Here is a 27,248-nt window from a genome sequence, read left to right as displayed (position 1 = left end):
TGTTAGTACTTATGTATGTACAAAAATAATCTAACCAAATGTTTCACCTTGGGGTAATTCCCCTCATGGGACATATGGTGTATGTACACATATGTATATCCATAAGCAATAAAAATAAAAATAAAATAAGGGTCTCAAATCTCCCACCTGTCTTTTCCAGAAGATCTACATAAATAGGTAAAATTAATGCATGAGATTTTCAAAATTTACTCACTAATTATGTATGTATGTACATATGTATACACATATGTTTATTAACATTTCATAATATTTGGAAAGTATTTTTCAATCAGTCAACATAATAGATACGTACTTCTAGATACCATTCTAATTCTACGTATGTACATACTTCCATGTCTCTTTTCTTTAACATTACCATTCCTTACATACTTGAGGAAGTCAGTATATGTGCAATTAATTAAATGTATTTAATTTTACTAAGCTGTAAAGATGATTGCAGTTACTATATACATATTTTCCAAATTATTACTTCCTATGTGTATTTAATTAGTAAAAATAAATCCATGCACTTTATCGGCAATACGAAATTCATTAACTTTCTACTGACACGAAAGGAAGTTCACGTTTCATTAAAACAATATTCAATGATATATAATTCGAATTAATTGCGCCTTGAAGCGCAATTATTTTTCTATAACTACATATATATAATATACTAGTTGTTTAACCCGGCTTCGCTCAGTATTTATAATATAAACAGCTTAAACATGACAAATCTAATAGTAAATATTCATTTCTTTTTTTTTATTATGTACATTTATTTGAATCGAAAAAAATATAATATTCAACCAATCGATTATTATATTTTTGAAACTGACTTTCAACCAATTAAATATACATAGTTACAAAGTCTCTTTCGAAATTATATATTAAAAGATGTAATATATATTATAACAGAATCCGACGACCCCCCGGGGCCCTTCGACCCCGGCGCCCTCCGGGCCTTCGCCCCCGCCACCCCCCGTCCCCATGTCGTCATGGAAATTTTGACTTGTTTTCGAAGCTCACAACCACTATCCAACCAACAATATTTACTCACATACAAAGTCTCTTTCGAAATTTTTTATTTTTATTTAATGCTTTTTATTATTACGAAATTATGTTCACAATACATCTTATATATATTTTAATAGCTACTGATCTACTGATCATTTTCTATTTTACAATTTAATTTAATGTGGTTAGTAATCATAGTATTATATTATTTTAATGTTAATGTACAGCATAATAGGAAAAAGAGCTCAAAAATCTATTTACAATTGAAATTAAATATATTAGATATTAATAATTGACCGACAAAAACATTTCGTTGAACTAAAACCGTCATTGCATCACATTGTGAAACTAATACTCGACAAATGCATACCCATTCTTGTACATATGTATACGCATTATAAAATTTTAATTAAAACCCAAACCGTTGAACATTAATTAAGAAAGAGCCCGACTTCGTACATATGTATATATACAGTGCAACGAAATTATCATTTAAATTAATTCGTGACACAGCTTAGGTGTGAAGATACAAATCCTACTATGTACCCATTCCGCTCTCGAGTATCGGCTCGCATTAAACAGAAAAGAAAACGAGTGTAGGGTACTTGCAGGCAAACGGTTCCCAAGCTGTGGCGCGCTGCGCAATGCAACGGGCCCTTATCTCTCTCTGCCTGTATGCAAATTTGAGAGACGCGGAATGCTGCCTGTTCGTAATTGAGTAGGACTGCTAACGAGGTGGCGGAGATAGCACGTTCACGCCGATCGAATTTGCACGCGGACGTCCGCAAGGGGTTAAAAACTCATTGTTGTCTTAGCGCGCCGTGTTAATTGGGGTTTTGAGCTTAATTAGCCGACTTTGTTCCGCGTCGATGGGTGATTGAGAAAAACGCCTCGCTTTCTGTCCAATTAGCGAAATGGGATGTGATCGCTTTTCACACCTTTCGATCTGTTGGCGTTGGATTGCTGCTCGATGAAAAAGTGGTGCGATGGTTTGTGAGATTTATAAAAAAACCGTCATTATTTGTTTGAAAAATTTCTTGTTTGAGCGCGCGGTGTGTTTGATTTCAAAGGTTGTGTCTTCAATTTCGTTTGTAACTAAGATAGTACATGTGTATGCACAAGTTATTTTCCGTTGCTTTTTGTATGAGGATAGAATTTGAATGTGAGTGGTGTATGTAGTGTAGCGCTAAATAAAAAATGACCAGGGCGGTGTTTAATTTTTTCGACCCCCCCCCCCACCTCCGCTTTTTTTGATACTTCAAATATGTATCTTAATATTGGTAGTTCAAATATTTATAAAAAGAAAAGTCAAATGCTAATTAACTAGCTCTTGTTGAAATTGTAATGTTTTTTTTTTTTTATATTTTATAAAAACATCCTCTTCAGCATCTTTGATTTTGCAAACCCGTGTTTATGTGTTAACAGCAACATTTGCTTTTAACAGTGCTAAAAACATATATGTACATACGCAAATTTTAGCATGTGAATTTAAAGATGACTATCTATTTAAGCTGAGTTCTCTTATTACATACCTCCTTTACGTTTCACTTACGATTGCAATTCAGGATAAAGTTCGCCTCTTATCCGATCGTTTTCATACTTTGCCATATTGCTCATTTTGGTCATCAGTAAATGGAGCCTCCGCCATTACGATAGAGATAAAATATCGTATAAGAAGCATTTCAGGTCCGAAGATTTTTAATCTCGGTGACAGTTGGTAGTCATTAATTTTATACATATTTGGCGGTGGTAAAAAAAAACGGTGTTTTTATTCAAAATAATAATTTTATATACAAATTATACAAGAGGTATGTTTTTAAAAAACTTTTTTTTAATGCACAGGTTTTTTTATTTATCCTCAAGTGCGTATGGTCAATAGTTCAAAAAATCTTTTCGTTCGAAGTTTTCGGTGGTTTTAGATAAAAAAAGCCTAAGAATTTCGTCAAAACGTTTTTTAAGTTGTCTTTTAAACTATGCTCAGATTACTATTCGGTTGTGGTCACCAAATGTAAGAACGACTGTACGAAATATTTGGTATACGAAATTTTATATGACCCAAAATGTTTTTTAATGGTACTCGAAAAACAATTTTCATATCAATCAAAGTGCCTTGGATCAAAAAGAAGTACCAGGGCGGCGACCAGACCCGACCTGGCCCGACTACACCACTGGTTAGAAGTGTGTTAGATGAATTGAAATGGTTGGATATTTAATAAACAGTCTTAAATTGAGCACTTTCAAATTTGTAAATAAGCTAGATTAGAATCTGTTACCCAAATATTTTAATAATTACATACATAGTTAGGAATAGAGATGTACATGATTATAAAACTAGAAATAGGAATAAATTAATTATTGGCAGAGTTGATAAAACAGGAACTGCAGGAGGTGTTTTTCACTGAGGTATATACATATATATGAGGTAATCTATAATGCCCTTTCGGAGAGCATTAGAAGTATTAATAACATTGGTGCTTTCTTCATTGATACCTCTGTGGAAGATGATGTTATTATATACATAAGTTAATAATTCCGTTAATTTTTAGTCATATCTATCAATTCACTTCAAATATAAAGCCTACATATAAACAATATAAACATCAATAGAAAAATTATGATATACATAGGATACAAAATAATAGTAAAACAAAGGTTAAAAACCTATTAACACCTTGTCCAACGCTTGTTTGTTGTGTATTGCATAAGAAAATCCATATATGTGATTTATCGATTTTATATTCCAATATAATTCGCACAGATGGATATTTGAACTTAAATTCAACAATGTGCATACATAGTTGTGTATAGGTGGTACAGCTTGACAAACCCTGATACATTCACCCGAAGGATTTATTCTACATTTATGTATTTATGCAACTTCTTAAATATATTACCTTGTCCAAACGCACATATCCAGAACGATAAAATTTGTCATACAAAATAAACTCTCGTACTCATCAATCATTACACGATTGCATACTAGCACATGCATATACATATAGTACATATCTAGACATGATCAAATTCAACTTATTATTTTATTTCGACTATTAAATACTACCGCTGACTTCTAAATTGTGCAACTATGTACATTTGTACAAGATTGAAATCGCGCGAATTCCTTTCCTAAACAAATAATTCACGTTAAATTGAAACGACTTCATATACATGTATACATGTACCTGCATATCGATGCAATCGCACCGGCTGATTTATTTTAAGTGTACCAAATTCACCGACCGAACGACCCGTACACGTAAGACTACAGTCGTTTCAACATTGTTATTCATTATGATAGAAAAATTCTATAAATCATTGTGCGACTGTGAACTACAAGGCGGTAAAGTGTACTAATGGCGTCGTAAACAATTCCGATTTCCATTGTTGGAAGGAAACAAGCGGGAAAAATTGTGTTACTGGCAATTTGAATAATCTCTACCTTCAAAATTTTAAGAATTCCTTAAAATTTGTACGTACTCCATAGTATAACTTTTAATAATTCGAGACTAACGACACGTTCCCTATGATTTTTTACAGGATATTAGAAAAAAGGACGCGATGTATGTTTGTGGATATGTGGGTATGTATGTATGTGGTGGATGCGTGGACTTCAAAAATTTTGAGAATACCAGGAGTATACGTTATGCATAGGAATGTGACGACCGATCGTATCGAAGAGACGCGGGGAAGTGGTTTAGCGGGAAAATGGGGAACTGAGCGTCTGACATGTGCTCCTGATATTGAGCGCCTGAGTTGGAACGGGTGGCGTCAGCGTCAGATGCGTAGGAGTGTATAAGATTGTACACACATCCACAAAGACACACACACACGTTGAATCGTTATTTCGACGCGGGTGAACGGCGAGCGTTTAATGATCGCCTGACTTTTTACTATTAATATAAATTACCTTATACTATATTTATATATAACATATAACTTTATTTTAATTCGTGTATCAATTCCTTTCCGAAGCCACCCGTTGAAATCAAGGGGCACAACACTAGTTATAGATATTTTAGTTTTTATTTTTTGTGATTATCTTTATTGATGGTTTTCCATTTTCGTACAGATGCTTGATTCATCAAATATCTATTTCTTCTTCTAGCACATACCCATCGCTTATGAATTTTATAGAGTATCAGAAGTATAGATTTAGTCCTTATTTTTCTACTCCTTTGTTCCATGTCAAGAATTACCCCATGGCGACACTTATGGTTAGATTATTTTTCTACATAAGTACTAACAATTTTTCAAACATAATCGGACATATGTACATATGTATGCAGAATACAGTAGAGATATCTATTGACAGTCAATTTTTTTATATACAGAAATTTTGCGAGAAATACATTATTTAGGTAGCATATTTTTATAAGATTCAACAAATTCGAGATGCTAATAACTCGAATTTGTGAGAAACTGAGGGAGAGGATTCCGATTTATTGGATCCGTCTCAACAATTACGCTAGAAAAATCGGAAGATTCTAATCTGTGTTTTAATAACTATAAGATCTCGCCAGCAGCGTATTTGCCCGGCATTTGAACCCATAACTTATTTACTGGTATGCAATAGTTCTACCAGTGCACTAAGCTGCGCCTAATGAATAGCAATAGGCGAAGTAAAACTAATAAAAGCCTTGTAAAAAACATAACCAGCAGCCTAGCTCGTTCGGTAAGCTTCTGCTGAGCGTCGAGAGGCGCCAAGTTCGATCCCATGAGCTGACCTCGATTGAAAAGAATTTTTCTGAGTATATCTGTAGTGCTGCTAGTCAGACCTGGATATTTGTGCTCCAGGTCGATCGTTTCCTACCAGAGTTTGCCAATTTTCTCTGATTTCATTGTTGAAACGGTTTCCGGTAAAATTGGCTGAATATGCTTCCTACCTACTATGTCAACACTATTTGAGATTGATTAATGTACAATAAAATTTATGTACAATTCATAGATGTCTCGTTAATTTGCGAGTTTTTCAGTGTCTCGTAATTCAGCGACTTGAATAATAAAAAAAAATGCTGCAATGTTTGTAACTGGCCAGGAAGGCGCATTGGGGCTACCTGTTAGGCCTTCCTGGTATATATGTAAAATAAGACGAATAAAAATAGTTTTCGGTTCTAATTCTAGTTAGTGCTCGCTTGGACAAGTTTACTTCTTAGAAAATGTTGATTGTTCCGTATAAGGAATTTAATAGTTGGAATGCTCAGTCCAGGAATAGAACACGGACAGCTAAGGTTTTCGAAAATTCATTTCCTTATACGGATGGATCTAAATTTTCCACGAAATGTTCCCGTCCTATAAACAAGCCAACAGTGCATCACGTTCACGTCCAATTTGTTCGCTGAACAAGTAACCAATTTCCGGTTCTGAAATTTGAGATGAAACTACACACATGCATAGATCTGTACTTGGAGACAAATGAGAGGCAAACCAAACATTTACTACCAACACTTAAGTTGGTTCAAGTTATTATTCACACGATGTACCTCTCATTCCACACATACTCGCAGCAGATACATGTGTAGTTCCAGCACTAGCTCGACAACGAACAAAATTCTACGAATCTCCTAGACATTTCATTGAACACATTGCTGGCAACATATCCAGCATGTACACTACATCTCTATAACGTTTCATAACAAATTTTATAGTGTTGCCACGGTGTATATGTATCGATATGTGGTGTAATTGCCAAACGGGCTGACATTGACAGTGCGTATATGGAGTGTGCGATCAAGTGTAGGTGACTAACGCAGCCACCACGGTCGCGGGTTCGAATCCCATATATGGTCTCGTTTCTAACGACCACTTACTTGCAAGATCTGCCCCAACTTGACGTCTGCGAGACATGTGGCTCAACGGGTGAAGGTCGACCCTACGTGGAAGCCAAGGTCTCGCCGGGAACTACGTACTTCTGGGTGCGAAAGAAAAAGTGCAACCTCCTCAATTTTAATCTCGTCTGATTCCATCTGTCTAGGATCCTTACTTGGATAACCTTCCTCGGATGTGTGTGTGTGTGTGTGTGTGTGTGTGTGTACACTTCCTTGGTCCGGTTGTGGTGGACTCTCTCAGGGTTCGGTTGAGCTCGGTCATGGTTCCGTTGATGGTGTCCATATATGGACTTCCCGAAATTTTAATGCCTAGTTCTAGTTTATGGGTGTTTATTTGAGATTGAAGCTGTGTATATATGTAGACATAATGAAAACTTGAGGTACTTTTTGGTTAGATAACTAATTTGCATTTTATTTAGTACTAGTGATAGACCCGATGAAAGTTTCATAGGGTGTATTTTAAGTAAAAACTACCGAATTGCCTACATATAAACAATATAAAACAGCAATAGAAAAAATAATTTATTGATTTTTAGTAGATGGCGTTAAATGCTCGTGGCACTATTAAACAATATAAACATATATACAGGTTTTTTCTTGATTCTACCACCCAAGACTTATAAAATATGTACATTAAGCCTTAAAAAGTCTCTTTCAAAATTATATATTAGATTGTTAAAGTTTTATTATATTGTATAATGTATATTGATGATGGCCCTTTCATTAAGATAAATATCCAAGAGAGAGGGGGAGGGGGGTACAAATTCCCGGGACTACTTTTAAGGGCTTGGTCTGAAATGGTAAGCGATTTAAGCGAAGAATGCAATTTTTCCGTCTGCCCAGCTGAGAGGAATTCGTCGACAAAATTTGCCAATAACAGTGAAGTACTTGTATGTACTTATTAAATGCACAATTATTTTTATCCATTTTAATTACTCTTTTTTTGTCACTAAATTATATTTTCCTCTGGGTCCGAATTTTCTCTCGACTGATTTTACAGCATAATTATGTATGTATGTATGTAAGTGAGGAAAGTTCGGGTTTGTTTTTGAGTACTTACATATTTCCAATTTCAGAATAAGATTTTGGACAGTTTAAAATACTTGAAATATATTAGAGAGTTATATGGTTTAAAATGTCCATACATATAAGCCGTTATATTTGAAAGTTTTCAGTTCCAAAAAAATTTCAGTTTGACTTATTTCCAAAATTGATATCACTACTTTTAATTAGATATGTCCAGAATCTCGGAAAAGCAGAATATACGTATTACATGTATATTCTGATATTTAATGTTTTGCGAAATATTTCTCGAAATGAAGAAAAGTGGACTTTTTAAATATATTTTAAGTGGACTTTAATACGCCCATTTTAAATATAACGGCTCTATATGTATAGTATATGTACATATATTATAGATAGTAAACAGAAAATTTCGCACATGTCAATCTCGCACACGGCAATCGTGAAGACGGAATATTTGGTACTCAAATTTTCGTTAGCGTGGGTGGCTTTCGGTGGGTGGAATCTTAGATTGCCAGATATTCCATGATTGAGATTTTAGTGACGTATGCGTCACCGAACTATATTATAGATAAGGTTTTAAATGTCTACATAAGAATGCAGGAGATCGTGCCATTACCACTGACGAAAAAATACTTGGACGTATGGGGATGAAATGGGGGTGCGATTTAAATTTACCGCAAGGGCTGTATATGCTGAAACTGTTAACAACAATAGCCTAGTGCGTTGTTTATATTGTATCAATTCCTTTCCAAAACTACCCGATGAATTATCAACGAACACTAGTATAGCAACAGTAGCAAGAATATAATGTTACCCCACTATTTTATTTTATTTTTTTGGTTGGATCTTTTTTCAAGAACTATGTACATATGTATATATGCATTTCTTTTTATAAAAATCTAACAAGGAAAAGTAGTTCTTACATATAGTACAAGTAGGCAACAAGTGTCAAATGTCAACATGGGTATATGAAACCTTCTTCGTCTTATTTATACACAAATATTGACACTTGTTGCTTCTGGGGTGTACTTTAAACTTCTGCCTTGTGTGTAAGTACCTATACATATGTACATATATCAAATAACATATACATAAAATTAAAATCCAATATTTCATTTAACTACTGAAATAATTACACTACTCAGTACCCACCATACAAAAGAAAGCACTTACCATTTCAAACAGATTTTTTACACAACAAACACTCTTTGTTCTCAAGAGCACACGCTCCATTACACTTGGCACACACACTCCAAGGTTCAAATGCCAAACAATCAATCTGGAAAATTCTCATACGTCAACACGGTCACATCGATTGTCCGCGAATTTGGCCAGTGAACCCAGAGCCTTGCATTTTCACCAGATCGTTTGCTAACTCCGCGACCTCGACCGAACGATGCGGGGTCAAAACCAACCGTTTTTTTTTTTGTAATTATTTTAATCTCCTACTCATACTCCATAATTGCTCTTTTCAGGTATTGAGAAGCCACGTCATGGTGAGAGTGGGCGGAGGATGGGACACCCTGGCCCACTATCTGGACAAGCACGACCCTTGTCGTTGTCGTGCTCAACATCGTGCCACGCACGCAGCGCGAGTGGTCCAGAGATACCCACCTGCAGCCGGTTTCATGGACCTGAACGGGGCTGAAGTCCACTATGACAGGTGTGTGTTTGTGATTGTCGAACTTCCAGGTGGATTCGCTTTGTCATTTTGTCTCGGAACGGAAGCTGCCGCGGGCCTCGGGCGAATCGCTCGAGTACACGTGTTCGCTATCTCGCCTTTGCGATTTAATTACATTGACATATTATATAGCTCGTGTGCACCATTTACGGGTTGGCATATTAATTATAGCACGGTGTGACGTTTAAATTAACGCGCAAAAACGAAAACCTTCCTCCTGTCGGTCGGCCGACTTCTAATCTCTTCCTGAATGTGTGGACAGCGTTTTATGCTCGTTGACAAATGAAGCAGTTAAAAAAAATGAAGTTAATCTTACTTATATGGATTTTAAGTATATATTAAAACTGAGTTTTGGATATGAATTTAATCCTAGTAACCTTTGTCGTACTTAGATAGGTTTCTTTGCAGTTTAAAGTGTGTGTAAAGTATGTATGTAGAAGTATGCATAGCATCCATGACTAGTCCTCAGTCTGCTCAAGTTGCTCCATTGTCTACTGGGTTGTGAAGGGTTAGAATGGCTAATGAGGTACTTTGTTTATACACATGTATGTATATAAAAACACGACTTTTGAATTGTAAAATATACGGTAGAATGAAAACTAAATAAAAAATCTCAACATCATACATATGTATGAAGCTACATATGTATATGCATTTGTGTATCTATCTGAAGAAAGGAGTTTTGGAGTTTTTGAAAATATGGTACGCAAATAATTTTTGTCCAAGAGAAAGAAGAGTTTGAATTTTAGAAGAAAGTTGTTCAAAGTGAAGATAGATTTATAGATAGGCAGAAAAAGCTACACGACTTTTATTCTTACTTTGAGTTAGTTTCGTCAATTTAACTTCGCTTATTTTCTTTTACTTCGTCACCCCAGCGCGTTTAAGGCCTACCTTTCATCCTTGTTATTCTCTTGGGTACCTTAAAAATATTTCCCTCTTCTATAATTATAACTTCTAGCTACATTTCACCCTCATTGTTATTTTCATTTCTTCACTCGCCGAGGCTCAAAGTTTATAAATCTTTCACATTTGAGCACTTTTATCAATCTAAGCCTGGGATTATGCGTCGAATTCGTGTAATATCTTATTGAAATTTCATGTAGAGCAATTTATTTTGACCTCATAATTCAAAATGTGACCCGTTTCAAGCTTGTTAAAGTAGGACTTAAATCAGCGACAGTCGTTCGTACCTTTGAAAGGCTTTGCCGCATGAGTATCATACATAAAGGCTTCACAAAATTTAGGGGTTGTAATTCTGAAGGGTTTAAGTGCCAAAACTCTACAATACGCGGCTTCTAACAAGGCTTTACACCCTTTTGCACATATTATGTAAATTATATTTCGCCGCACAATTGAGAATAGCATTTTTTATGCAAATGCTACTTTCAGTTTCGACCCTAATATTGAATTATATTATCTAAAATACTTATTTAGCATTTTTTATGCAGGTCTCCACCACGTACCCGTCGTTCTTCGGTATCCAGCATTGGATCATCAGGAGGTGGAAGTCCTCAGCATGTTCCGATGCAGCTGGGTGCTCCCCAGCATACTGCAGCTCGTCAAAGAAGCCGTTCACCATCTTCAAGAGGACACACCTCGCTCCCCTACATGGGACAAAACAACAACGCATTCGAGAACCAGGCATTTAACCATCTCACGGCCGACAATGCTTATTACCAGTCCAAACTGAGCAGAAGATCTGTGTCTCCAAGTCCAGCTAGGAAGTTTGGCCAGAACCGCGCCCCATCTCCAAATCCCACCAAGAAATTGCATATTATAACGAATCCTTCGATAGTTCCAGCGAGCACTTTGGTTCCCAGCCCGCACAGGAGCTACATGTCTCGAAGCCCAACACCCAAAGTCCCAACTGATACTAGGAAGACGACCATGTCGCCCGAAAAGGAATCTTTGAATTTGTTCGACGGTCATAATTGTGATACCTCATCTGCATTGGATAATATTGGAAACAGTTCTGAGAATGCTTCTGATAATGGTAGCGAAGTTTCTGATGAAGGTTATAGAAGTCTTGGATTGATTCAACAAGGAAGTGGATCTACTCAGACGTCTCCTCCTAGTGCTTCTTCAAACACTAAAGATTTAACTGATAGAGGATTGACAACGAAATTGAACAGACTCTCTCTCGGTAGCCAGGCTTCCACGGAGGACGCTGATATTATTGGTATGTACTATTTAAATCCTTGAATACGTTTAGTTTTATATGAATAGACAAAACTGCCTAATTCAATTGAGCTTTGATACAAACAAAAAAACAGCATTATTATAATTCAAATAAAGGATCAACTGCTTCAATAGAAGTGTGTATTTTTGTGCCACACTTGAACTTATTTAATAAAACTATTAGTTTAATATCTTAACGTGGATCGTGATCTTACATATAAACTGTGCATTAGTATTTCCCTCCCACTCAAAGGTGCAATGTGTATTGTGCCAACAAATACCGTAGTATCCAAAACTTTCCAGCTGCTACTGTGTGTTGTTGATAATCGTAATTCTTCATGTCACCAACTAATGTCCTATCAATTAAGCTAAGCTGCGTCTCTATCGCTATCTCCACGAGTATAATTAAGTAATGTGTGATGTATCTTAATTGCAGAGCGTCCTGATGCAATCGCCAGCACCGAGACCGCGTACTGCAACTCCCATTTGTCTTCGAACGAAGATCGCAGCGGCAGATACGACGAGACACCGAACTACGGCAAGCCACGCACGCAACCCTTCGAAGAAGTCAGCTCGATTACGGGCCTCAGGAAAACGAATTACTCGGAAAATCTTTACGGCTCAGATAAGAAACCCACCCTCTCATTTTTGGACAAAAAACAGTCGACTAATACTCCTCCAATGAGTTTGGATAAGAACGACTCGCCTAGCAAAAGCTTGCAGAAATCAGCCACTTCGACTAAAATACCCCAGTCTCCCGTTCTGACAAGGAGGCGTTTGTCTATTGAGAATCTATCCCCTCAGAACAGGTCCAGGTCGGCCAGTTATGATCGCTCTATGAATAGGGAAAAGTCTATGATTAGAGAGTCTCCGAGTCCAGTCAAGAGACCGTTACCAGGAGCTAAGTCCAAAGATGCTTCAAGCAAACCCCCTACAGTTCCAGCAAACTCACCAACTGGCAACAGCGTTGGAAGCTTCGGTAGATCAACAGGCAGCAGGACTACCTCTCCTTCTGGAAATAACACATGGAACGGTAGAAGCCCAGCACCTAAAGGCAAAACAAGGCCTGCCATCAATAACGAAACATTCGTTACACCCAACGGAAAGACTAATCCAAACAAAGTTGCCTCTCCACCATTCCAAAGGAACACTACCTTGAGATCTAGCACTACCGCTTTGAAGAACATGAACGGCTACGATCACAACGGGCGCAAAATCAAAGGATCGCCAAACTCATCTCCAATCAAAACTAATAAACAGAGGAGTCCATTGATAGAGAAAATATTGAAGTCGGCTGAAAATGTAGAAGATGACACTTTGGTTTTGGAAACTTTAAAGGACATTATAAAGCAATATTCAGATACCAATACCGCAACTAAGAACGGTATGTCGAAAGTAGCTAATGACGAGGGTGGTTTCTCCGACTTTACCAGAGCTTGGGTCCACTCCAATGGAACTTTAGAGAGGAGTCAAAGCTCCAGCGGCTTGATAGTCGATTCAGAGGACTCTTCCGGATTGAAGTCGGCTGCTTTAGTTAGTAAAATACCTATGTTTACCCCTAGAAAAGATCCTAAGGCTGGGATAACGTCCAGGATACCGGCACCCATATCGACAGCCTCCTATAAGAAATCGTCTGATTTTTACGATTGATAAAACCCGTTCCCTTCCATTCTACCTCTGTTTTTGTTTTTATTATTCATTTTATTTTTTTAAACTTTTTTTTACCATTGTCATTGTATATAAAATAGGCTTTACAAGATATGGGCTCGAACACGACGTCACGACAAGTAAACGACGAGCTTCTCAAACAGAAAAAAGAAGCTCACCATCGACCGCTATGAATATTTAATAGCCGATTTATGCAAATGATGCTGGAAGCATCGTCGATAATTGCATAGGATGGCATCAAATGAAGAATCGTTAATTGTAGAAGAAAATCTCCCTGGGACGGATTGATTCGTACGGATTACAGTATATCTGAAGTGCAATTTTAATTTTTTAAATTATATATTTATATAGTAGACTGAATCACCATTCCGTTACTAATCCAGATATGAGCTTAGAATTATGTAGGTTTTAAATACATATACAAAAACAAAAAAAAAAACACTAATATTTGAAGAAAAATATTTTATTTTTAAATATTATATTTAGTTTATTTTTATATTATAGACACTCGAATTTGTCAAATTTTTATCCGCGGTGGATGTGCTGGTGTTGTACGACTTTGCATGGGGTACGAACGCTTAGTGATATTTAAGGAGATTTTTTTAAACTGTAGAGATTTATAGTGCATTTGTTATAATGTAGTGAAAGTGTACACTCGGTGGAAAAACCGAGTGTTTGTATGAATGTGTGTGTGCCGAGATGAACGCTTTTGTCTTCAGGATCTACCGGTGCCCTCTGACATCGATTTGAACGCGCTCTGGTGAAAGTCTCGGCTAACATTTGTCAATAACGATTCCGAACGGTAGAAAATTATCAATAATAACATAACACTGAACTACATACATACATAGAACGTGTTCTTGACAAGTGTTATAAATTACAATATAATATATTATAGTGAAATAAAAAATACTTTCTATATGATTTGTTCCTGAAAGTATTGAAAGTATTCATGTTAGTATTAGGGGATACGTTGGGCATGTATTTGAATTGAGTGTATTATATTGATCACAAATATGAATATACTATATAGAATTGTACAATCTCTCTCTACTCTTAAATCGGTGTTTCCCATACATAAGTAGCACGTTGTGAACTTTGACTATCTTATACTAGGATTATTGTTGTGATGATGGAAATGTGCACCGTTGGTAAACGCCGCTTTAAACCCTACCATAAATATATTTTGACGAGGGGCACGTGTGTGTGTGCCGTCGTCGTTTCGACTCTTCTCAAGAAGATTGGTGCTAGATAAGTTTGTAGCATGTTTATTTTATTGTTGACATTTATTCTATTATATTATAGTATGTAGTACTATACAAACATACATGTGTTAGTTTAGGATTGTTTCGATTGGTCCTAATCTTGTTTTATTAAAAGTTTATCACGCTGTATTATTGCGTGCAATGAATGTAATATTGGTTTCAAACGGTGATACAACACAAAAAAATGGTCTTTTAATTGATTTTGATGATTTTAAATATAGTATTGATAACTTTTTTGGGAACATTTAATTTGACTATTCGTAGTTACAGTACTAGTTGTGGTCTAATATTATATTTTTTGAATGAAATGATTGCCTTGTAGGTTGTAGGCTATATTTTTTCATACAAAATTAAAAAAAAAACCAGTTCAATATTAATTATTGATTATTTAATTATTAATTCACGCACATATTGTATACTTACTTACTAGAAGCATTTCTATCCTAATATTCAATGGTGCTTACAAATATTATAAAGTTGCATTTGACAACTTTTCTTTTTTCCATAATAAACTTACATGTACGTAAGTGTACGTTTCTTAGCAATAAATTGAATATGTATATTATATTATTCTTTATACAATTTGCTAACAAAATTTTATGTTTTAAGTACATATAAACCTTTAACTTTATTTCGCTCTATTTTAAATTAAAATATATACAATATATATATTAAATATGCGAGTATATACATAGTACAGTGCACAAATGAGCAAGTTTTCTGTTTATCTATTGATCTATTTAATGTATAACGTTTTAGTTTGTAAGCTACACTGTTATTACATGTAAACACTTTTCTTGACATTTTATGACTTTATCTGTCGCTGTTTATTCTTAAAAATATATTATTATTACAATTATAATTGACGAATCAGTTTAACAATACCAAATAGAGAAGCTAATCTTAGATTAATTTTATTCAAGTGACTTTTTTTACAATGTATTTTGTTGTTATTATTATTATTATTATTATTATTGTGTTTATTTTTTATCGCATATGCGTATTTGTACTAATTTAGTCACAGAATCTTTAATTTTAATTATTTTAATTATTATAATTTTGTATAAATTATTATTATTTTTTTGGATAATTTTATCCTACTGCCTAAAACTAACCGTTAGAATAATGGTACTAAATAAAGAAAACGAGTAAAACCACATACAAATGTTTCATTTTACATACATACCTGCCGTATCACATATTTTAATGTTTCTATGAAAAGCAGTATTTATGCATACAAAAATATGTTAAACATATCTGCAAAGTATTTCTAGCAAAGTATTGGTAAAGCATATTCAGTACATACTTAAAATAAATTCTTCTAGCATTATCTTTTATGGGCATATTTTCTTTTGAGTCAAAGTAAAATTTGATCATGTGAAATAGAGATCTATATTTAGTATGAACTAATGACATTTAGCATTTAGGGTCCATTAGAGAGACTTAAAATAAAAACTGGGTCAACTTCGTCTTTCAAATGATCATTGTTAGCATAAAGAATATACCTCTGTCCTAATTTAAAACAGGTGGAATAATAATAGAAAGTTTACAATTCGAACCGAGGTGTATTAAGTATAATTCAAATGCAAAATCAGTGAAATTTACATGTAAAAGTATTAATTTTATGATTACACTACATTCATGACACCAAAAATAATAAAAAACACACTGACATGAATTATAATATTTCTAATAAGGAAAGCTACATACATTTTACTGTCAACTAGTAAATATACCATGCCTTTAGATATAAAAGATTTCTAGTATCTAAAACCAATTACTATGTAAATGGGCCGTTATCAAATAATGAATCATAATAATTTGTAGTAAAATAGCAAAAAGTTACTGCCTATAACAGTGATTGCGAAGCTTTTTGAGAAGTGGGTCAAATTTCGTTAGTTATTTTTTTTAGAACTATCCCGTGGGTCACTAAGTCAGTTAAATCATTTGAAGGGGGGGTTAAAAAGAATACCAATAAATTTGGAAATCAAATACCAAAGATTTGTCAAAGTTTATCAGTTGATCCTCCAAAAAGGTTTACGTTTTATTTTTATTTTACTATACTTTTACAAGTGAAGATCAAAAAATGAAGGTCAACGTCAAAATTTTACATTAAGCATTTATGAAGTTGATGAATTTATTACAACTGGCATTACATTGGAAAATGTTTTTAAACCTTGCTTCGCACATGGAACTTATACAATGAAATTCAATCAGAGAATATCTAATAGTTTGCTTAAGCTGCTGAAGAAAACCAATATTTTTCCCACCACATCGGGAGCACCGTCTGTTGTTACAGAAACAATTTTCTGTAAGTTGATCCATTTCTTTAAATGTATTATTAAATTCTTTAAAAATGTCTAGACCAGTGCACTACCCTTTCAACGTTATTAGTTTTTTTTTTAATTTTCACTCATCGACACGTGGGTCATTTAAAAAGCCTTATTGAGTCTGTGTCTGACCCACGGGTCATAGGTTCAATATAATTGGCCTATAAGCTATTCAGGATCATAGCAAGTCTATTAATGTGATAAATCAAACCTCAACAAACAGTTTTAGCTATATGCACACATATATACATATATTTTTTGAATATATATGCTAATTTCGGGTCTACCTCACGGGCCCGAATGTGAAACGCGGGAAAACGCAAATATCGGCAGGCAAAGATCGAAAATCGAAAGATAAAAAAGGGTGCATGGTAAATGGTACATACTCACGTACATACTCACTTAATTTGCGCGAGCAGGATACAACAGGAACAAGAAGAACAGGCTTTTCCTCCCGTATTCTGCGCGCGCACATTAATACGGGAGGAAAAGCCTGTTCCTCTTGTTCCTGTTGTATCCTGGTCGCGCAAATTAAGTGAATATGTACGTGAGTATGTACCGTTTACCATGCACCTTTTTTTTTTTGATCTTTCGACTTAACCTTCCAGCGGGCGCGCGGAGTTATTTCCTTTGAGCGAGCGCTTGTCGTAAATTTTACGTCATCAAGTTTTCTCCGTGTAAATGGTGTTTTATTTATGTAAATGGTGATTTATTTATGTAAATATTAAGGAAATGTTGTAAAGTTATGAAAAATGATAAATGAAAATACTTTAAAAAAATTATATTTTACTTTATAAACAAACATTTCAAAACAAAATATTTTCTCGACCCATTCGATCATTAGTCAGAATTATTAATCAGAATCAATATTACCTATTAGTCAGAATTAATATTTTCATCCTTACCATTATTACAAACCACCTCAACTGCAGAATGCTTCTTGCATGTATAGGACTCAACGGAACGCTCAACGGAAATTCCCAAATATCGATGACTCACAAAAACTTCTAAGCACAACCGATTAGACTACAGTTTCGGGAAACACTGACCTTCGAATAGCTCGAAGTTCGATGCTTATCACTATGTGGTAAAAGTAGGAGATGCGATAAAGCGCATTTGTCGTAAATTTTACGACAGCGCGCCCGCTGGAAGGTTAAGAGGGCTGTACACCCGAAACCTTAATTTTGTTACCGTTCCTTTCTTCGATATATATATTGAGTGTATGTATATATTGAGTGAATGCAACAATATATATCAATATATATATTAAGTGAATGCTACAGTTGCGCTTCGACCAGATAAAACGTATTTTAAATTGACAAAATCGAGGTTTCGTATTCTACTATTTTCTCCTCCAAAACTGGACCAATTTTTAAAAAAAATTCATCATCGGTATGAGAAAGATACTTTCTGTGCATCTATCGGCGTATTGTTTTTAAAATCGACCGTTAAATAAGCACGCTGGACTCGTTTCGTGGGTGTAAAAAAGAGGCGATTTTATAGATGTTTGGCGGCTCCTAGCTCCTATAAAAAATAATTAATCAAAAAAATAAAACGATAGATGCACCACAATGGTAGATATCCAAAGCATATTAAAAAATAATTTCTCTAGTGCCATAATTGAGGTAGGGAGAAGTATAGTACTGTTGCGTAGGGGTGGGTGGAGGATCCAAGTAAAAGGCCAACAGTCATTTCACAGCATTTATTGATGATTAAGGAGATACACGCAGTGTCACTGCTAAGTCCAGAATGACATGATATCGCCTACGTACCGCCTTATAAAGGGTAGATCTCTCAGGAAGCCTAATCTGTTTACCTGTTGTATAGTCACGTATTCGGATATGTGTTTCCACGACATTGGGTCTTCCCGTACCGATTCTGAGAAATAAATAATAACGGTCATTGTTTAGCCTAAATGCACTTAGAGTCCAGATATTAAAAATCCAAAGCATATTAAAAAATAATTTCTGTAGTGCCATAATTGAGGAAGGGAGAAGTATAGTACGTTTGTATGGACAAGGCGCTGCTGTCCAGCCCTCTTAAGATCTTTCTATTTTCGATATTTGCGTTTTCCGGCGTTTCACATTCGTGCTCGTCACGGAGACCGGTTAATTTCATAGAACTTATGACTATTTACAAGGAAATTTAAGAGAACTGCAACCGTTTCCTGGACATTGCCAAGTGGTTAAGTTAATTTATGCATAAGGTATAGCTTAGTGCTTACAAATAAAAACATTTGTTGATATTTTGAGCGCAGATAACGATCAATGAATTGATTACTCGGCAACTTGAACTCTCAACAGGTTTCCTTGGAATTGTTATGCACGTTTCTTTCATATAATTGAAGGCTCGTTTCGGGGGCCCCCGGTCAATTTCTTTCGAGCTGGTGGTGTGCCCTTGCGGTGAGTCACTCGACCATTGTTGGCGTAATGAGGACTCCTTATTGGCCGGCCAGCCAGAGTAATGTCATCGGCGACATATTTTAACTGGTCGGCGAGAATCGTTATTTCACCTTTAAGTGAGTGCTCGCGCCATGTTTGGCGTAAAACACCATCGAGAGTCCTTAACAATTCGCACCAAATAAATAGCTGTGACGGGGCGAGCAACACTTGCATGCAAAACTGACCGTTTACCCTTTTACTGCTGAGAAGGATGAAAATTACGCCCGATATGGATGGCGGGTCGCTCAAATCAAAAGTGAACTAGCGCTAACCACGTCTATCCATGTGCATACAATTTAATGTTCCCCATGCATTTCAGTGCACTTTGAATAATTGAAAATAAACTTTAGAAAATTTTCCCACGATTTAATAAGATAGCTTAGGGCAAAACATTTTCTCTCTAGAAGCTTCTCATACCTATATACATAATTTTATTTATGTTCCTGATTAAGTTTCCCTTATATATATATAAACTCTAATGTTTAAGAGGGCTGGACAGCAGCGCATTGTCCATACAAACGTACTGTAACGTACGCCGCGGATTGAGCGAATTGCACTTAGACCAACGGATATCTGTTATCGGATTAACTAAATGCATGCACTTACTTCCAAAGATTATATCTGGACTCTAAGTGCATTTAGGCTAAACAATGACCGTTATTAGTTATTTCTCAGAATCGGTACGGGAAGACCCAATGTCGTGGAAACACATATCCGAATACGTGACTATACAACAGGTAAACAGATTAGGCGTCCTGAGAGATCTACCCTTTATAAGGCGGTACGTAGGCGATATCATGTCATTCTGGACTTAGCAGTGACACTGCGTGTATCTCCTTAATCATCAATAAATGCTGTGAAATGACTGTTGGCCTTTTACTTGGATCCTCCACCCACCCCTACGAAACAGTACTATACTTCTCCCTACCTCAATTATGGCACTAGAGAAATTATTTTTTAATATGCTATGGATATCCACCATTAGGGTGCATCTATCGTTTTATTTTTTTGATTAATTATTTTTTATAGGAGCCAGGAGCCGCCAAACATCTATAAAATCGCCTCTTTTTTACACCCACGAAAAGAGTCTAGCGTGGTTATTTAACGGTCGATTTAAAAAAAAATACGCCGATAGATGCACAGAAAATATCTTTCTCATACCGATGATGAAATTTTTTTAAAAATTGGTCCAGTTTTGGAGGAGAAAATAGTAGAATACGAAACCTCGATTTTGTCAATTTAAAACACGTTTTATCTGGTCGAAGCGCAACTGTCGCATTCACTCAATATATATATTGATATATATTGTCGCATTCACTCAATATATACATACACTCAATATATATATCGAAGAAAGGAACGGTAACAAAATTAAGGTTTCGGGTGTACAGCCCTCTTAATATCAGGCTTTGGGTTTGGTGCATCCGCTCTAAAATCGCCAGATTAACAGAACGGCAGCTTTAAACGTAATTCTCGTTTTCTCGAATGATAGATTGCACATCAGATGACGAGTAAACTTTCGATGTGCACAGATGCAATTATTAAAATTGAGTTGGATCTTTCTGGCGAGTTTAATAAGGCAAGATTCGGAACTTATCGAATCTTGCCTTATTAAACTCGCCTGAAAGATCCAACTCAATTTTAATAATTATCATTTTAATAATTGCATCTATGCACATCGAAAGGTTAGCCATCATCTGATGTGCAATCTATCATTCGAGAAGACGAGAATTGCATTTAAAGCAGCCGTCCGTTAATCTGTCGTTCAATTTGTCTGGCGATTTTAGAGCGGATGCACCGCATCCCAGGCTTTGTATGGTAAGATACCTTAAACTTGGGTCTACCCCACGGGATCGAATTAGAAATGCACGAAAAACCAAATATCGGAAGGCAAAGATCGAAAATCGAAAGATCTTAAGTCGAAAGATAAAAAAAGGGTGCATGGTAAATGGTACATACTCATTTAATTTGCGCGAGCAGGATGCAACAGGAACAAGAGAAACAGGCTTTTCCTCCCGTATTAATGTGCGCGCGCAGAATACGGGAGGAAAAGCCTGTTCCTCTTGTTCCTGTTGTATCCTGCTCGCGCAAATTAAATGAGTATGTACGTGAGTATGTACCGTTTACCATGCACCCTTTTTTTTGATCTTTTGACTTAAGATCTTTCGATTTTCGATCTTTGCCTTCCGATATTCGGTTTTTCGTGCATTTCTAATTCGATCCCGTGAGGTGCACCCCTTAAACTTATGCATACATACATATCGGCTGTAAAAAGTAAAACTTTTTGCACTGAAATTTGATTCAGCAAATATGTTGCAATGAAGCAGAAGAATTTGCAATAAAAATTAAACGAACAAATTGGGAAAATTTTTAAGAAATTTATTATATGCCTGAGAAATTACCAAGAGTTACTTTTTGTTCATATATTTTTTTCACAGATTTAGAAAAAAGTTTTAAATAAAAACAACTACCATTATATATGCATAGTAATTTAATATATATGTAATTTCGAAAGAGACTCTTTAAGTATGCAAGTATATATGTATGTATGTATATAAGGTTTGGGTGGTAGAATCCGTGACGTTATCGAAAAAATCGGGTTTTCTATGACGACGATATCGATATCAATTTTGATTCCGTTGCCGATTTCGGTCCCGTTTCCAGATTACTTTTTCAGTTCCGGTTCCGGATTCCTTTTTTTTTCATTGCCGGTTCCGGATTCCTTTTTCATTTCCGGTTCCGAAATCATTATTCAGCTCCGGGTCCCGATTCTTTTTTCAGTTTCGGATCCTGATTCCTTTTTCAGTTCCGAGTCTAGATTCCTGTTTCAGTTCCTAATCCGGATTCCTTTTTCAGTTCTGGATCAGGATTATTTTTTAAATTTCGGGTCCTTTAAATAGAAAAAAACATTCATTGTGTGTGCAATTTATAAATTTTAACAAATAAATGTAATAAAAACACAAATTAATGTTTACTATTAGATTAGCCATGTTTAAGCGGTTTATATTACAAATACCGAGCGAAGCCAGGTAAAACCACTAGTCAATGAATAAAATAAAATTTGATAGAACAAACATCCTTTAAATTTGTATTTCAAAGTAATGAAGAAAATAAAACGCTATGAAGCAAATAATTTCTCTGATTATACTGTTGCGTAGGGGTGGGTGGAGGATCCAAGTAAAAGGCCAACAGTCGTTTCACAGCATTTATTGATGATTAAGGAGATACACGCAGTGTCACTGCTAAGTCCAGAATGACATGATATCGCCTACGTACCGCCTTATAAAGGGTAGATCTCTCAGGACGCCTAATCTGTTTACCTGTTGTATAGTCACGTATTCGGATATGTGTTTCCACGACATTGGGTCTTCCCGTACCGATTCTGAGAAATAACTAATAACGGTCATTGTTTAGCCTAAATGCACTTAGAGTCCAGATATAATCTTTGGAAGTAAGTGCATGCATTTAGTTAATCCGATAACAGATATCCGTTGGTCTATGTGCAATTCGCTCAATCCGCAACAATACTATATGAATCCAACTTAGATAAATTAAATTTTATTTTATTTTAGAGTGTCTTCAAGATTCAATTACGAAAATTGTAGTTTATGAGTCACAGACATTGAATTCAATTTCGAAAGTGACCATATGGATCTTTTTTTATAGATTCCATCATTCCGAATGATTTCATAAAACCAATGCTCAAACATGCATAAAAGATAAGATAAGATTTCTCGACGTTTCGATCAATTTTAAATGCCAATCTTCTAATAAGCAAAATCTCAAACGATAAATCTCCACAGTCGTAAATAAATCATTAACGATCGGACGATTTTATCTAAAACCGTTAATAACACCGTCAGGTCATGGAAAATGGAGATATCGTGACACGGTTGACGCTATTATTAGCCGATTCGAAATTGAATGTCGCCCCAAAAGGTTGCACAAGGCAATCGGATGCATTTAGTAGCACGTAAAAGTTGCAATGCACTTTTGGTTTGAACGTCGCTTTATCGATTCGCACCACTTGGAGTATTCGATGAGGTGAGAAGAAGCGATTTATGATATATTTATATGTATATATCATATGAGTTGGAATCGTTTGAATCTTTTTGTCGGCTCGAGGGGTTGGTGAGTTTGTTGTCGTCCTGTTGCGGTAGGTCATTCCTCGTGAGGTGAGTGTGACCAGGTAGCCATGGTCGAGACGCGACCTTGGAGGTCACAACCTCACTCATTGCTGCGAAACTGGATATCCAAATATGGGCCGCCACTTGCACAGGCCCGGCTCCAGACTGGCGCCCCACAACAATATCTCTAGCTTTTATAATATCTCCCCTATTCCTTGTCTTATTTCACATTATATTTTTACCCACATAGATACCAGGAAGGCTTGACAGGAAGACCCAGAGAAATGTTATATTAGCCAGCAGCATAGCTCGGTCGTTAAGCTTCTGATTAGCGTCGATAGGCGCCGGGTTCGATCCCTGGGACCGGGCCTCGAATGAAAATGAATTTTTCAGAGTATGCTGTTGGTCAGGGATGCGGTGCATCTGCTCTAAAATCGCCAGACAAATTGAACGACAGATTAGCGGACGGCTGCTTTAAATGCAATTCTCGTCTTCTCGAATGATAGATTGCACATCAGATGACGGGTAACCTTTCGATGTGCACCGATGCAATTATTAAAATTGAGTTGGATCTTTCAGGCCAGTTTAATTAGGCAAGATTCGATAAGTTCCGAATCTTGCCTTATTAAACTCGCCAGAAAGATCCAACTCAATTTTAATAATTGCACCTGTGCACATCGAAAGGTTACCCGTCATCTGATGTGCAATATATCATTCGAGAAAACAAGAATTACGTTTAAAGCTGCCGTTCTGTTAATCTGTCGTTCGTTTGTTTGGCGATTTTAGAGCGGATGCACCAAACCCTGTTGGTCAGACCTGGATTCTGGACTCCAGTTTGATCGTTTTCTATCAGAGATTTGATTCCGTTGCCATTTTTTTCTGATTTCATTGTTGAAACGGTTCCCGTAAAAAAAAAATGGCTAAAAATCCTTCCTACCTAATATTTGAAGTATGATTGATGTACAATAAATTTATGTACAATTCATAGATGTCTCGTTAATTTGCGAGTTTTTCAGTGTCTCGTAAATCAACGATTTGTATTAAAAATGCTGCATTTGTAATTGTAATTGTAATTTGTAATTGGCCAGGAAGGCGCATTGGGATTTACCTGTAAGGCCTTCCTGGTATATATGTAAAAATAAAATAAATAAATAATAGAAGTGGCTTTGGGCGTCATATTGTTGTAAAGTGACGATTGTCCACAGACAATCCTAAATAATTTTAGCATCAGTCGTATTTGATGCTTGGTGCTCGACGTATGTCCGATAAAAACTTATCTGTTTGTTTATATTACTCGCAAGATGGGCTAGCATCGGTAAAAATTGCACAATGCATTCAAAAACACACAATAAACAGCGTGGGATACATTTTTATAAGTAAATTGATCCGATTGTACCGCGTAATATTGACAACAACTATTTATTCGTAAGGGCCCTTCTATTATTATTACATTTCTCTGGGAAGACCCCAATGAGCCTTGCTGGAAAATTAATTACAAACAATGCAGCATTTTATTATTACATAAATCACTGTATTTCCAGAAGCTAAAGAACACGAAATAACAATTAATTAATCCATAGAGACATCTATGGATTTTTGGTTTTGTACATAATTTTAACAAATTATACATACAATAAATACAGCAAGATGATTTTTTGCCAATTTTGAGGAACCGTTTCAACAATGATCAGATAAAATTGGCAAACTCTGATAAGAAACGATCGAAACGAACGAACGAAAGAACGAAATTGAAAATAATATATTTATGTATTAGGGGTACCGGAGAGAAATCCATTATTACTTAATCTATATTTTCAATTAATCTTAACCGATGTACATACATATGTATGTACATATAGGTATACATATTACATAAATTCATCATGAAGTGACATATTTTTTGGACTCATCGGCTGTGCTATCTGGAAAGTATTATTTAAATAAATTTATAAATAATGTATTTCTCTTGAGTAATTGTAGTTGTTTGATTGTTGATTCAACTTTCGACTCATTTCATTTGATTACAAATTATTTATACTACATATGTATGTAGAATCTATACGGAAGTACATATGTATGTTGGTGAATAGATTTGAATGTTCGTACCGTTATGGGTATTTTCAGTTTGAAAAAAAATTGTAGCTTTATGATAATGTGAGAGTAATAAAAAAATATTATCCTTTTTAATTGTCGTTGAATGATGTGCAGGTGCGTTTGTTGTAATGTAGGATGTCACGTAGAAAAATCTAGTTATGTTAATAGTGCTGATTTAATTTGTCGTTAACTTGTGTTTGAGCTTTGTTTGTGCTCCCGGATTTTTTAAGTAAATAAATTAATACTTAATTTTCAATCATTAGTTTCTTTTGAATTTTAAAATGGGGATACAATTTCAATTGACTATAAGAGTAAATTGGAAAATGGCTTGTAATTAATTACATATTTTATCTTATCAGGAAAGAAGAACGATTACATTATAATATATATGTATGTAGGTACAAAGGTATACAATAGTTTTACACTATCTTATATTTTTCTTTTAAAATATATTTATTTGTTTCAAATTTTATTGGTATAAATTTTATTTTTGTATATGAAATATATGTACATTTCATTTCAGCTTCACTTTAAAATACAATTGTCATTATAAGTCAAATTTTAATAATTATTTTTTTATAAATTATTAGTGTTTCAATTACATTTTTGAGTTACCAGAGCGGAGACTAATCAATCTTTACTAAATTTAACCCACTGAATTCGAATATGATAATGATTTTTATTGATTCACTTTTGTTTACGAGATATGAGCGTTTAAAAAAATGCGCAATTTTTACAGTTTTTTTGCCTTTTGCGGTCTTTAACTCTAAATCTAGTATTGCTGTGTTAAAAATGAGTATTGGAATCAATAGTCAGATGTTTTTTCTATTGATTGTGATATTTCATTGCTTTAAAATACTTATAATTAATTATATAGCGAATTTTAAAAGTCAATAATATATTTTTTTTACACATTTTTTTTCATGCTATTATGCGTTTATTTGGCCAGTTTTTTTTTACTTCACCACGTTTATAAGGATTGGTTTTCTATCTTTTTTTATTCATAATTGACTTTATCTAGGCTTACCAACTTTTCATCGGGCCCTGCTTTTAGGAACAAAATTGCGACTACAGTTCAGAAATAATCTAATAGTGTTTTATTCTAGAAGTTGATTTTTTCAGGTATGGGTGTATCTATTTTTACAAGCCTATTCTATATTCTATGTTTCATTTAAGTTTTGTAGTTTCGATTTTGATTGAATCTAAATTCCGTAAAAATCACTCAACGTCTTTTTTTCGCTTTGAAATTTCATTGTGAATTCAATGGCCGTAATGTCTCAACGATGACATTAATTTCGATCCATTTATGTTCTGGGAAATAGTACTCCATATTGTTTTCAGCTATTTTTGAACAAAATTATATACATAACAATAAAGAGCTTAACATATCGTATATGCTATTCCATCTAATAATACAGTACAGATATTACAGGTTTTTTAGTATAATTTTCGTTAAATTTCATAAGAGAAGGGATTCTTAACTTTTTAACCAACTTGTGAGCTTCACATATAATTGTATAAAATCTTTGATTGCTAATTGTAAAGTATATACCACACATTTTATTCCGTTGATATGAGGGAAAGAACAGTTCTCAA

At 35.0% G+C, this 27,248-nt stretch overlaps 1 protein-coding gene across 1 annotated transcript in view; it reads left to right on the top strand.

Annotated features, from left to right (window-relative positions):
• LOC143920054 (GAS2-like protein pickled eggs) overlaps positions 1-13,817 on the top strand; it is a 159,068-nt gene extending 145,251 nt beyond the window's left edge. The window contains exons 6-9 of the mRNA XM_077442740.1: positions 9,344-9,531; positions 10,998-11,728; positions 12,164-13,260; positions 13,476-13,817. Coding sequence (XP_077298866.1) covers positions 9,344-9,531; positions 10,998-11,728; positions 12,164-13,260; positions 13,476-13,568 — 2,109 coding nt within the window. The 3' untranslated portion in view covers positions 13,569-13,817. The remainder of the gene's footprint in view (positions 1-9,343; positions 9,532-10,997; positions 11,729-12,163; positions 13,261-13,475) is intronic.
• Positions 13,818-27,248: the final 13,431 nt, after the last annotated feature.

The sequence above is a fragment of the Arctopsyche grandis genome, chromosome 12, assembly GCF_051622035.1.
Source record: "Arctopsyche grandis isolate Sample6627 chromosome 12, ASM5162203v2, whole genome shotgun sequence".
Classification (NCBI taxonomy): Eukaryota; Metazoa; Arthropoda; class Insecta; order Trichoptera; family Hydropsychidae; genus Arctopsyche; species Arctopsyche grandis.
This window is presented reverse-complemented; position numbering and strand designations above follow the sequence as displayed.